General features: G+C 48.5%; 1 protein-coding gene across 11 annotated transcripts in view; it reads left to right on the plus strand.

Annotated features, from left to right (window-relative positions):
- The first annotated feature begins 8,780 nt into the window (after window positions 1-8,780).
- Window positions 8,781-13,908, plus strand: part of UBR5 (ubiquitin protein ligase E3 component n-recognin 5) — an 83,895-nt gene continuing 78,767 nt past the window's right edge. For 7 of the 11 annotated variants that reach the window (XM_083824769.1, XM_083824768.1, XM_083824767.1 and 4 more), the window contains exon 1: window positions 8,951-9,143. In XM_083824769.1, coding sequence (XP_083680895.1) covers window positions 9,082-9,143 — 62 coding nt within the window. In that variant the 5' untranslated portion in view covers window positions 8,951-9,081. Of the gene's footprint in view, window positions 9,144-13,908 lie in introns of all 11 variants that reach the window. The other 4 variants (XM_083824766.1, XM_083824763.1, XM_083824773.1 and 1 more) reach the window with 3 other exon arrangements.

Below are 13,908 nucleotides of genomic sequence, written 5' to 3' on the forward strand. Positions count from 1 at the left end.
TGCCCGATGCTGGACAAACCACGTGCTGGTGGAGCGTCTCGTCCCACCCAGGCACGGCTGAGGCATGGCAGCAGTCCTGAAACCTCTCCCGTCCTCCCCAGGCTGGGCCGCCACTGTGACTGGTTTACCTCCGCATCAGATAGCCCTACCAGAGATTAGCCACGCTTACACCCTTGTGTGCACTGGGGATTTGCCAAAGCCTGGCATTTGTCATACTTCGCTGCCCTAAACCATTGTGTTTCTTGCTTAACACCGGTGTTTGTACCCATGCAGCTCTGTCAGCTGCTGCCATCAGTTGCAGAGACCAGGGCAAGCTTCCAAAGCAGATCAGGCCCTGGATTTCTATCAAGACCCATCTGTTCCTGGCTGCAAGTTATTCCCACCACCTTTATGTCTGGGTGAGGTGACGAGCTACCGAGCCCCCAGAGCAGCACAACACGCAGCTCTTTAAATAGCCGTCCTCTCCAGAAAGGCACGGCCGCTCCTGCGTCGTGTGTACAGCAGTCAACCCACAGGGCTAGGAGGACTTCTCGTCGACAGCGCCGATTGTTTTAAGACCTGCTGACATTTGAAAAAGAAATTTAATGTTTCTCCTGTGCCGGCCACTTCGAACGCTCTGGAAACAACCGTCCAACAGCTGTGCTGCTCGTCCAGGATGAATTTGGGCACAGCTTGTGCTGGGCAGGAGCGCAAGGTGAGCACTGCGGCAATGCAACCTCTTCTGCCAGCGTGAGAAGAGGAGCTGGTCGGCGTGTGCCTCGCGCCTCGAGCCCTGTGGCAGGATGGCTGTAATTAAAGCCTGCCAGGGCTGACGAGCGCCCGGGCGCTGCTATTGTTCCGGCGCTCGGCAGCGAGCGGTAGCACGAAGAGTTAACTCTCCGCTGCATGCCTCCACAAATCTGCATAATGCCTTGCGTTTGGCAGCTCATTTGCATAATTTTAAATGACTCTTTTGTCTCAGAAATAAAATCTAAAACGCGGCTTCAGAAATAAGTGGTAGATATTAACGTTTCACATAATAAGGAGGCTCGGCTCAGTCTATTTGTCTGAAGCCTTCAAACGGCGGGTTGGAAAAACAGTTTTTGCAGGGAGCTGTTGTTTCTCTGTCGCCGAGCCTTGGGTGTTCTTTCCCGGTGCCATCTTGGCTGCCCTGAGCCAGCTCTCTGCTCGCGCCCAGACGTCCCGCCGCCCCCCAGCAGGCCCTGGGGAGGGATGCTGCTCCCCAGGGGCGCAGCGGAACCGCTCCCCAGGCGCCGCTGAGGCAGCAGCTAAGCCTCCTATGGCCTTAATGGGAGGTCAGACACCCAAACACAGGTCTCTCTGGTCTGGGAGAGACCCCCAGTGTCTCCCGCCCCCAGCTGAGCTGGCAGGCTACGAGCCCCCCGCTGCCGGCTGAGCCGTGCACCTCCCAGATGTTCACTGTCTCGTTTGGGAGACAGACGCAGAGCACGGTGTCTTCTCCTTGCTTCTGTGGAGGAGACGGGGCTGTTAGCCTCACCTGGCACTTCAGCAGGATTTAAATCACGGTTTGTTGGAGCAGCAGAAACAGTCCCAAGAAATCTGGAGCCAAATGGTAATACCATGAGCGCCTGTCATGGTCATGGCTGGAGCACATCCGAACTCCCACCCCAGTGCCTTACATACAACAAATGTTTGTAGACTTCTCAGGACAAAGACCTGTAATGTCTGGATTCACAATTTACAGGACTTCTAATTGTCTCATGCTAAAACAGTGCACTCCCAGTCCTAGAAGTCAGGCAAACCAGAGAACATTTTCCATCGCACGGCAGCTCCCACCTCGCCACGCTGCCGGCAGGCTGCTCCTCTTCCTCTGGTGCTTTGCTTGAAGGAACATCCAGGGGACAGGAGGGCCCTCGGGGAAAAGGACAAGTGTACGTATGCAATCCTGAGTGAACACATCTGTCAAATGCGAGCAAGCTTCTACACAGCACGTTTAGCTCCGTTTTAATTTTGTCCGATGCTCAAAATCCAAATTCAGGTGAACTCCAAACATTCGTGCAAGTGTTGTTACTCTGAGTGCCCTCCTTCAGACTCCAGTGGCTTTAAAGTTTTAAATAAAATGTTTCAAAGACTATCTAGGGACATTTTTTCCATCTTCACCTTTTGCATTAGCTGACCCTTTTAATTGGAACTGCTGTTAAAATTAGCCAAAGGCAGGTTGCGGTATTAAAACTTTCAGCCCTAATGAAAGCCTGAGGCAACACTGATTGCAAGTGAAACTACCTGTACGGTCAGTTAGGAGCCCGTAAGTCTCTGTTTGTAAATCTGCCTGCCTTTTTGTGTTAACCATCTAAATATACATATGCATGCACAGGCATACACGACAGCCAAGTGGTGTGATTGCTGTTATCCACAACAAAATGTTCATCCACCAGCTAACGGTGTCCCTTGCCTCTTACGCTGTGACGGATAAAAACCTTCCAGAACAAAACCTTTCAGAATATTTATTCAGGTTTGCCTTACTCCTTTAGCTTCAGTGAAGCTAAACGTTAGTTACAGAAGCAGTTCTCAGCACAGGGCTTGCTCCCGCATCTCTTTCTGTCTGCTGCCCCAACTCCTTTTTTTTTTTTCCCCTTCAGCACTGAAGTATCATTACCGCAGAAATTCTAAAACTTCATTTCGTGGGACTTCCGTCTGTTAGAGCTGTCTCTCTGCACACGAATCAACATCTATTATTTTTATTTTGGACATTTAATCACTTGTGCAACTGGTTGGGCTGACCTGGTGCGATTATGTTCTCAGCTTGGGAATATGCTACCGGGATAAAGAGGAACATTTAAAAACCATCTGTCCTGCTCTGTGTAAATGCCCTTAGTGATTTAAGGGGGGAAACAAAAAGGGAGAAAGAGCTCACAAGACTGCCAGCAGAATGGTGAGAGGTTTCCTGAAAGCGAAGCCCATCATTTAAGGAGAAGGGGTGCCTGAGAGATGAGGAGGTTTCCCGCTGCTGGAGCTCTGTGTCCAAAGCCATGCCCGCACGCCCGCGTCGGGAGGCTCCGGCTGACGAACGTGGTAGAGTTATTTCAGGAGGGCGGGTGAATTTGCAGCCTCTGCGTACACTCATTCTGCACAGGCCAAATTTCTTCTGAACAGCCACTGTTTATCACCTCTCAAATGACAGCCTCTGGTTTGCTTAAAATGCCAGCTGTAGACGGAGGCTGCACAGGAGCCGTTTCGCGAGCGGCTCGGCTTCCCCTGCGTGTGCCTGTGCTGTTGCTCATTCAGGAGCTTGGGGTCGAAGCCAGCCTCCGCTCGCCCACTCCTACCACCCCCCGGTTCAACCCGAAAGCACCCAGCTTGCCCTCTTTTGGGGTGAAACTGAACGGAGAGCTGTGCTTCACACCGCACCAGCACCTGGTCAGCGTGAGCCCCTCAGCACGCACACGGGACGCCTCTCCGCTGCCGTCAGCGGCTATTTGATGACGGAGGACCGGTGGCTAGAAAGTAGGCACAGAAAGTTAAACCCTGCCTGCGCTCGAGTCCCTGGAATAATTCACTCGGTTTTTGTACCGAAAGGTCTCCACTCCCTGCCAGTAACAAATTGACTCTGCAAGAATTTCTGAAGGTAGTACATGAATCAAGGCGATTTTTTTTTTCCAGGCTGCCATTTCTGAAGGTAAATATGGTTAAGGCAAGACTAACTAACCCAATCAAACGGAAAGAACAGGGAAATAAAAACCCTTTCTTGTCCCAGTTAATCATCCAGCCTCCCCTGACAGGCTGCAGGCAGATGTGCAGGGATCTCACAGGGCACGGGGCCGACCTGCTAAGGCCACGGGCCCAACTTTCAGACTGCTATATTTCAATTTCTGTCTTGTCACCAGAAGCTTACAGGAAGCTGCTTTGATGCAAACCAGCTAAACTCCAGCTAGAACCAGGCTGAGGAGCGATGTCAAATGAGGGGTTAAGGATGGAAGACAAAACTTGAGTCTGCCAGATATCAGTGGATCTACAAAGTCTACCGAGTAGTGGGCAGAGAGCTCACCTCGATCCCAGACACACCGGGCCAACATCCCCTAACCAGGAGAAAGTAAACCCTGAGCACACCAAAGACAGAGGAAGCAGGTGCAGAATCCTGGTTCCTAATCCAGGAGTGCTTCACCACAGAGCCGGGGGGAGGAAATGCAGAGCAGCTGAAACAAGAAAGGGGCAGGGGGATCAGGTATCTGCAGAAATCGCCTGGTTTTGAACGGGTGTATTTTAGGCTGTGGGTGGTAGCAAGTGTTACGCGAGCAGACTGCGTGTCGACGCGTCTGGCTCACCACATTAACTTCCGAACATCTGAGCCTCTCTCAGCCAAATTTTGACTTAAAGTTCTGGTCTCAGAGGTCTCTGTTAGCCTCACTGACTCAGCAATGGGAAAGACTGCAGCAGAGCTTGGGTTTTTGTAGTTGCTGGAGAATAAACAGAGCAGAGAGCCACGGCATACGCTCTGCTGGGCACTGAAATCCACGGTAAGAAAAGATCCATGGGAAACAAGTTTTCATCAGCTCTGAACCTTAACACAAAACAACGAGAGAACAAAGAGAAATGATTTTTGTATTACAGTCACCTCTTAAATGTACAGCCAGGTACGAGTAGAAAATGAGGGATTATAAATAATACCTGGCATGCCTTCACATTAAGATGAAGACTCAGCTGCCATAAATCAGCATCACATTAAAAAATCAGGCTATTACAACTTGAGACCCGAGCACAATAAAATGCAACCCAGCGCAGCAGAAAGCCAACGGCCAGCGGCGCAGAGCTCTACAGCTGGAATCCTTTGATTCCCTGTGTTAACTCGCAAACTGTGCGGCTAGCCAGCGTGTTGCAGAACACATGGATGCGGTTTAAAGGCCTGATGTTCCCAGACAAATCACTCTTACGCTACACCTAGATGGAGGGAGAGTAGGAGGTAGTGAGGGACTTGCTTTGCTTCAGTTTGTGGTGCCGGAAACAAGATTTCTTTCTTTGCAATGCGCTTTGTTGATCACTCCAGAAACTTCTGTTCGGTCTTGGGAACCATCTAGAAGCTGCAGTTTCCTACACAACTTCCTTGTTGACGTTTCCAAGAATGCTGGCCTCATTTCTTCCACAGCAAAACTATAATCTTATGCTGCCAGCCTGATGTCATCTCTGTTGACGTCTGAAGTTAACAGCCTGGAGAACGCACAGTGGGGTCCTCAGACGCCTGAGGCTTTCGCTTTTGTTCGGAGCCTCCTTCCCTGACCGCACCGTGCTGCACCAGCCACGGCTCCGCTGCCGATGGCACACCTGCCAGCGTCCGCTTCCACCGGTCACGGAGCAAAGTCCCTTGCAGGCTTTCTACCCCAATCCTCCCACCCCTACCAAGTCCCCTCCCTTTAGGACTAGCAGACTTGCAGTAGAAACCTGAGGAAAACAGCCGGCCTGCAGCTGCTGAGTGAGCTGAGCAAGCTGTTAGGAGCGAGTCCGTCCTGTTGCATATTTTTCAGATGTTTCTGGTGGAAAAGTTCCTGAAGCATCCACTCGAGCTGCGTGTGCTTGCAGCAGGGGGCTGGACGAGACAACCTGCCAACCCACGTGCTCCTCTGATCCTAAAACCTTCAGACAATGTTGACTATCAGCAAACCTCAGTTTCAGACACGACAGCTATAAACCCACGGAAGTTATTTTACACGGCATTTCTAAGCTGGCAAAAATTCCAATTAGCCAAGTATATTAGTAGGAAACTCGTCCTGCTGGTTGGGTGTTGGTGTATTTATAGCTGCACCTTCACAAGGAAGCTTCTTTATCAGGAGGCCTGAAAATAGCAACATTTGTACGCAGAGGAGTTGTGCAACACGGGGAACTAAATCTCTTAGGCCGAGTCAGGAGTCCTGTCTTAAAAATACATCTTGTAAAGAAAGAAAATCTAGTTGTGCTCTTGATTTTTCTCAGGACTTAGTAAAAGCAAATTTTTAAACCATTTCACTAATGGGTGTTGTCATCCAACAGACTTAGACAATGCAAAAGTCTTGGGAACAGTCTTTTTATTTTGAAGTTCTTGAAAAACAAGCAAGAAGGAGCAGTCCTACAGTCAGAAAGCATTTCTGTTTGGATCCATTTCAGACAATTCAAAGGACCACCAAACTCCATTGCCTACAAGATCCTTATCTGAGAAATGCATCAACGCACCATACGGGCATTGTGCATCACCATTCACGGGCACTGCCAAAGTCGGCTCCTGAGATGTAGCCTCGCATCCTTGTTAGCCAACTATGAGGTGCTTTGCTGTGCCTGCTGCTGTGATACACACTCGCATCAGAATAACAAACAGCTAAACATTTGGATTGATGTCCTCTCATCTACACTTAGGGTCAGCTGCCATTTGAGACAACCTCAAAACAAAATAACAATATTTGAGACAACAACGAGTGTAGAGTCCTGGTGAGAACAACGAAAGCTGAGATTTGCACCACTTAAGTTTATTCTGGCTCCGAGCACAAGTTCCAGTGAAATCATTTTTTTTCCCTTTTTGCTTATGCTGAGTGTTTGCGTTGGCACAGCCACAGGCAACGGCTAAAACTGGGGTTCAGTGATAATGTAAATAAAGCTGCAGAAAAGGATTACTCACAAACGCCAGCAGCAGACTGCTGAGCCCTAACAGACATGTGCTCCCTTTGGGCTTTTCCAGCTCTTTTCCTGTCCTTTATCTAATAGCTTTCCATAACCCATTAACTTTTAAAGCTTGCTCATGAAGTGTGGAAGGAAGAGAGTAATTGAAATCGCATCCTTATGCCTAGCCCTTAAAAAAACTCCGCTGAACAGATCATGTTATTTGGAGATGTAAATGCTTTGGAGAACTAGATCTTGATCCTGAGAGCAAATGTGAATTATCTGGATCTTCCCAAGCCCCAATAAATGTATTTGAAACATCCCCAAGGATGCAGGACTTGATGTGGCCCATCTTCCAACAGTCCAATGGAAAAGAAGAATGACTGCCAAATGCAAGGAGTCAATTATGGTGTAAGAATAAAACCAAAAAACAAGATGCGAAGTTTTACAGGAGATCATTAGAACATGCAGGAGATCCTGATAAAATGACTGAGGTCAAGACAACTTAGAAGATCCTCCCGTTGCAGTGAACTGTAGGAATGCTTCAGGGAAACCATAAATAAATAAAACAAGAAAAGCAGAACAAAATGGGGAAAAAAAAAAGAACAAAACTAACACTTTGCTATGAGAAAATGCAGAACTAAGCCATCCAGAAACCGCTAGTCCTGTCTGAACAAAAAAGAAAAGTAAATCATGGGTCTCCCCTTGTTTTTAAAAGCACGGCTACTGCACTGTCCCAGTACAGAACAGATTTAATCCTATTCCATGCCTTGTGCATTGCCAGCAGCCTGTTTGGATTTGTCTTATACGTGGTTTAGGTTGTCTTGTATGTGCTCTCAAATGCATTTGAGTATTACTGCCACCTGAGAGCAGAACATATGGGGAAACAGTATCTGAGAGTAAGAAACCTGGAACACCACAATGTCGTATTTGCTTTTTATCCCATTTCCTCATGTTAATGATAGCTGCATTGGAGAAAAAACCTTCACGAGCTCCCCAGCTCTCAGGGCTGCAGGCTCCTGCCAGATGGGGGGGGCCCACGGAAGAACAGGGGCTGCAACACAGCAAGTCCCCAAATTACCTACGTCCTTAGGTTTGTGAACAGATTTGGGGGGGATTACCATTGTATGGCCTCAAAGAGGGCTCATAGCTCCCTGACCTAGGCTGGGGGGTTATTTTGTACCATTGTCATGGGGCACACCAAAAAATTCCACACTGGTTTTCCAAATTCCTGAAAACAAGCAAGATTAAGCTGGAAAACCAGCAAGAAAAAAATAAAAATAAAAATAAAAATAAAAATAAAAATAAAAAAATAAAAATAAAAATAAAAATAAAAAGAGATGAGAGCCTGGTATAACCCCAACCAAAGTGTAAGTTTCTGTAGTTTCTGTTTTTCTGACTACTTGTATTTTGTGTAGAAGTGACTGTTTTCCTGACTGGTTAAATTTTGTGTAAAGTGACTTTTTCTGACCAGTTATATTTTGCATAGAAGCGGCTGTTTTTTATGACTAGTTATATTTTGTGTAGAAGCACCTGTTTTTTCTGGCTGGTTATATTTTGAGTAGAAGTGGCTGTTTTTTCTGACTGGTTATATTTAATGTAGAAGTGACTATTTTTCTGACTGGTTATATTTTGTGTAGAAGCCGCTGGTTTTTCTGACTGGTTATATTTTGTGTAGAAGAGACTATTTTTCTGACCGGTTATACTTTGTATAGAAGAGACTGTTTTTCTGACCGGTTATATTTTGTGTAGAAGTGACTTTTTCTGACCGGTTATATTTTGTGTAAAAGCGACTGTTTTCCTGACTCGCTGTATTTTGCGTAAAAGCGGCTGTTTTATTGACTCGTAACTCAACTCCCAGCAAACCGAGGCGTAAATCCGTGAGGGGAAGCCTTCCCCAAACACCCCAGGAGGGCTTTTTGCGCCCCCAGCCCCGCCTGAGGTGCAGTAGGAGGGAGCGCGTCCCGCCTGAGGCACCCGCGCGCGCCTCCCCTCCCCGCCCCCTCCCTCCGCGCAGCCTCCCTCCCTCGGCACGCGGCCCTTCACGTCCCCCGCGCATGACGTCACCGCTCCCCCCCCCTCCACCAATCGGAGGCGAGCTTAGTGGCAGGCCGCCCACCGGCGGTGCCTCCGCCACTCAGCGCCGTCCTTACACGGGCGGCCGCCGCCCCGCCCTCCCCGGCGCGGCGCAGGGAGGAGGCGGAGGAGGAGGAGACGGCCCCGCGGCGAGCCAAGATGGCGGCGCGTGGGTGAGCGCGGCGCGCCCCGAGCCTCCTCCCGCTGCTGTTGCGGCCGGGCCGCCTGCTCCTCCGGCTCCTCCAGCCCCTCCGCCACACGTCCCCGGGGCCTCCGGGGAGCGGCCGCGAGCGCCCCGGGGGAGGCCCGGAGGCGGCCGGGAGGCCGCGGGGCCCCCTCCCCGCCGCTCCCCCCCCCCCCCCCCTCATTGTGTGCCAGGCCCCTGCCCGCCTCCCTCCGCCGGGGGGAGCCGCGGCGGCGCGGACCATGACCTCCATCCACTTCGTGGTGCACCCGCTGCCGGGCACCGAGGACCAGCTCAATGACCGGTGAGGGGCGGGCCTACCGGGACGGGGGCGGGAGGGGATCCCCTCAGGGCCTGGGCCCCGCCGGGAGGGCCGCAGCGCCGCCTCCCCCGGCAGCTCGGCCCCCCCCGGGGGGCCGTGACCCCCGCCTCGGGGCTCCCCGAGGAGGACGGGGCTCCCCCCCCACGGACAGCAGCACACAATGCGGCTGGGACGGCGGAGAGGAGGAGGATGCGGCGCCCTGCACAGGCTCGCAGCGCGCTGTGCCTTCCCCCCCCCCCCCCCCCCCCCGACGTTTATTTTTTTTTCAATAAAGGAGGCCCCGTCGCCGCGTCGCCGCTGCCGTGTGGCTCGGCGAGGGGTGGCGGTGCCGGCCTGCCCGCTCGGCAGCCTCGCGGCTAACTTTGGTCTGGGTCGCGGGGGAGAAACGGCAGAGCGGGGAGGCTCGGAAGAAAATCGCTTGGAGGAGAATCGGCCTGCGAGCCGAATTTTCTGCCCTCCGCGATGTGTTTTTGACAGCGCTCCGTGCAGCTGGCTGCGTGCTTTCTGTGGGATTTACCAGTAGCGTGCACTGTAGTTTGTAAACGCCACTGCTGGTCTTATCTGTAAATTCTTTAGAAACGTGCAGATTTTCGTTTCTTAGGAGTTTGTGCGTGAAAATAATCTAGATTTATAATCATCGCTGGGTAGAAATTACATATTTTACATTGTACAGAAATACTTTAATTTTTACAGTTGTTTCTTAGATATTTATGAAACTTTAAAAAGTGCACACTCTTGGTTATATTTTTCTTTTTTCTTTTTTGTGATTTTACTGGGTTTCAGAATAGGTCACGGTCCAGTTCGCTTCCACAGTTGTTTGCAGTTTAGATTAGGAAAAGTGATCTTGTAGAGAAACGCTATTTAAATTTTACAAGTGTTTTTGGTTATTTATATATATATTTTTAAGTGGATGCTTTTGGTTATATTTTTAGGGATTTTTGTGATCTTACTGGGTTTCAGAACAGGTCATGGTCCAGCTCACTTGCCCTGTTGTTTGCAGTTTGGGTTAGGAAAAGTGACCTACCTTTGCTGAGACAACTCTATTAAGACACGGCAGAGGTTCGAGGGCATACGATGAGGAAAATAGGTCATTGTAAAGATAAAGTTTCAGCCGAGCTGCATCATCCCTGCTTTTAAAAGGGGGAAAAGAAACTCGTAGTGATAAAATAGGTCCTAGACTTGAAGCATGTCAGTGTGGAGTGTGTTTTTTTTTTTTTCCTCCTTAACTTGATGATGCATTTTACAGGACCCGCTTCCTTTGGGGAGGCCTGCCCATTCCTAAGGGATTGTTTGGCTTTCTCCACAGTAACGCGTTCAGATTTGGCATACATCTTCCTTTAGAGTGACAGGCTGAGAGGTGATGCTGTAGGAGGAGTTCTGCTGCTGCTTCATTGTGCTGGTTTGATTTAGGATAATCATCTGGGACTTCAAACTTCAAAGGACCCCAGTGGTTTTTCTTTGTCTTTCTTTCTTCCTTTCCCTTTATTTTATATTTTTTTAATGTTGATAGGCCCTTTAGAAAACATGTAGCATTTAATTATTGCGCTTTGCTCGGAGTGAGAGAGCTCATCTGGTTTTTCTTTAATGTAACCCGTTTTCTTCACTTACTGTTAAATATGGTGTCCCTTCAGTCTTCATAATGCTTCCTAATTTATTTTTTTTCTGCTTCTTACCATTGGAGCAGCTCTTACAACTTCTTTTGATACAGGAAGCTACATCAAGCGTTGTAATTAATACATGGAGAAGGCTGCAGAAGTGCCTTTTAAGTAGTGACTTATTCTGAAAAAATCAAGTGGCCCCTCAATCTGAGCTGCAAGTCATAAATTTCCACTTGGTAAACATAATTTCACGAGAAGTGTGGTAGCTGTGCACCAGAACCTGCAGTGCAGGGAAATGGGAACGATTCAGAAATAGGGCTGAAGTGCCCGTGCATGTGCTGGAAATGCCAGCTCAATTTTATCAGCATTGTTGCCTATTACAATTCTGTCAATAGAGATTAGGACCAAGATAGCTTAATGAATTTTCGTGTTATGTACACGTGGAAGTTGGGATCCTGGAACATCTCCAGTGTCTGTAATGTTTCTTTCCCTCCTTGCCCTCCACAGGCTTTTTGAGGGCGTGCTGCGGGTCGTGGTCAGTATCCCCAGTTGCTTTTTTCAGTCTCCATTCAGAATGATAATTGCTTCCCAAAATCCGATTTTGGGACTATCATTTGCGTTGTGTGTGTTCATTACTAGTGTGCGTAGAACCTGGTTGACTATATTGCTTTCGTGAGTGCAGTAATCGCATCCTAAAACACAAGGGATTTATTAGTGCAGCCCTGGTGTGAATTTTTGTACAAAAGTATTCGGTGCACTTGTCAGTAATCAGTGTGGATGTCTGAAGTGGACGAGTTGTGTTTGGAAAGCATCCTTTTCTTGAAGTGCTGCTATGCTCTTAAGCGGTCTCCAAAATGTGAGGAAGTAGTTGTTTTCAGTTTGATTTGGTGCAGTTTGTGTCACTGTTCTGCAGTTTTCATTCTATTTTCAGTGCATCTAGTTATCCGTCTTACTCAGCAGCGACTTGGAGAGCAGCACAACGCTGCGAAGAACAGAAGAAAAAGTAACTGTAGAACCGCAGATAATTGGGAAGACTCCCAAATGCGGGCACACATCATCGGAAAGTGCTTAACTAGTATTTTTGAGAACACTTAATGCTGTGCCTTAGTGGTAGTTATTAGACCTCTCTCAAATTACTTGAAGCAATGTTGGCTTCTTCGTGGTACTCATCCAGATGTCTGGAAGCTAGGTGTGCTGGAGAAAGCTCACAGAGTCCAAGGTTATATTTACTCCTGAAGCTGTCTCAGATTTCACTTTTTGAAACGGGTAACGGGCTGAACTTTTGTTTTGGATGAACTAAAGTAATTAAACCTTTTCCACGAAGTTTATTTAGGAAGGTAGGTGACTTGGAATTCTTCCCCCAAACAATTTCTCTGCAAACTGAATATGAAAACTGTAATGGGAGAAAAATCAGGTATGGCCTGCAGTTTAAGGCTCTGTAAAATATTTGGGTTGTATATAATTACTGTAACCTTTGAAAAAGAGAAGCCCAGCTTCTACTGCAGTGTGTGTTAAATACATTTTATGGGTTATCCACCCCACTCCAGGTATGTTTCAGAGTTGGAGACGTTGTGCTTTGTAAAGGAAGCTTGATGCCCAATTTCATAGATAGGTCTGTCTTAGAAAATGTTAGGTTTGGGTAGGAAGCGGGTGTAACCATAGCGAATAGCTATTTCGTGGCTGTTATGAAACCTCCGAGGAGCAGCTTAACCTGCTGCTCTGTGGAATGGGAGCCTTGCTCCTCGCGTTGTGCTTCATGGCTTTCTGTAGATGAACTCCCCGTTGGGGATGGGGCTTGTCTTGAGGCTTTGCTTTTTGTTTTTACCTTAATGCAAAGATAATTCTTGCCAGCTAAGCCATTGAAGTGGTAGCATAGATAGGGGAAGATGTCATTTTTGAAGTGGTTATTATTGATGCATGGGGTAATGTCCTTTTTTTCTTCCCTTGTGAAGATGAGACCCAGTGAATGTGGTTAAACAGAGTATTTTGCAGTTAAGGTGAGTGGCATGCAGTCAGTTCTCTCGCAGTGGGCTGCTTGAAGCGAGCGTTGTGACAAAGTTCACTCGAAGCTTCAGTGAGTGCCTGCCTGCAGTCAGCGCCGGGGCAAGGAAGGGTTCTCTTGCTCTTAAGTGAGTTTGTTTTGCCTTAATATATTCAATGCCTTTCTCTGTTACTTTAGGCCATGAAGCGTTCAAGTAAGTAAAATTAACTAGGGTGCTTTGCATGGTCCATGTTTATACCCTCTGACAATCAATTTCCATGGAAAAAGCACCTGGCAAGAACGCATCCTTTCAGTCTGTGCCTGCGTGTCTCCTCGCTCGTGTACATGAGAGCATCATTGGCATGGTGATGGGTAAGAGAAGAGTGGATATGTGGGCTGCTGCTCCGGCGGATTCTTCCCCCTTCTTTGCATTTACTGATGAGCAAATCGGTTAAAAATCCCGAGCAGATGTTGCTGGAAGGAGCTGGGGCAGGGCGTGGTGTGGTTCTGTGCAGGGAGCCAGCGGGGATGTGGAGCTGGTGTCCTGGCCCCGAACGCCTGCAGGAACTGCGCGTGGAGGGGAAATGCTCCTGATAGCGCGGCTTTGGGTAGCCCACAGCTCCGTCTTCCACACCCACCGGCCTCCTGGGAGACCCTGTCCTCTCCTGGCGAGGAAGGCAGCCCTAGCATAAACTTCTCGGCTGTCATTCCATGCAGCCTGCGGTGCTGCTCAGGGCTGGGGGCAGAAGGGATTGACTGACTTGGTTTGAAACAGAAAACCTGTGAGCTGCATGCAGCGCTGCAGCCTTCTATACACATGCGTGTAGCTCACGTGATTTATTTGGGTGTGCTTTAAACCGTTTCCTAATCTAATGTAGCAAAGCTGAAGTTAGCCTGCCTCAAACAGAAATGGATGGATTGAGGTTTGATTACGGGGAAACCATTGCTGGTACAGTGCTTGAGTCCTGTGAGTTAGTTGCTTCATGAGACTTTACTGATGGGAGATGTGCTAATTTTTGTTAAATTGACTTGTTTTAGAAGAGAGTGAGGGAACGTCAGGGGTATTGTGGCATTATTATTATCAGGCTTGTAGTTGGAAACACTTTTTTAAAAAAATAAAAAATAAAAGGTTTTAGCTGTGTCAAGCAGTTTGTACCACCAGTGTGGT

This window comes from Anser anser, assembly GCF_964211835.1.
Source record: "Anser anser genome assembly, chromosome: 2".
Lineage (NCBI taxonomy): Eukaryota > Metazoa > Chordata > Aves > Anseriformes > Anatidae > Anser > Anser anser.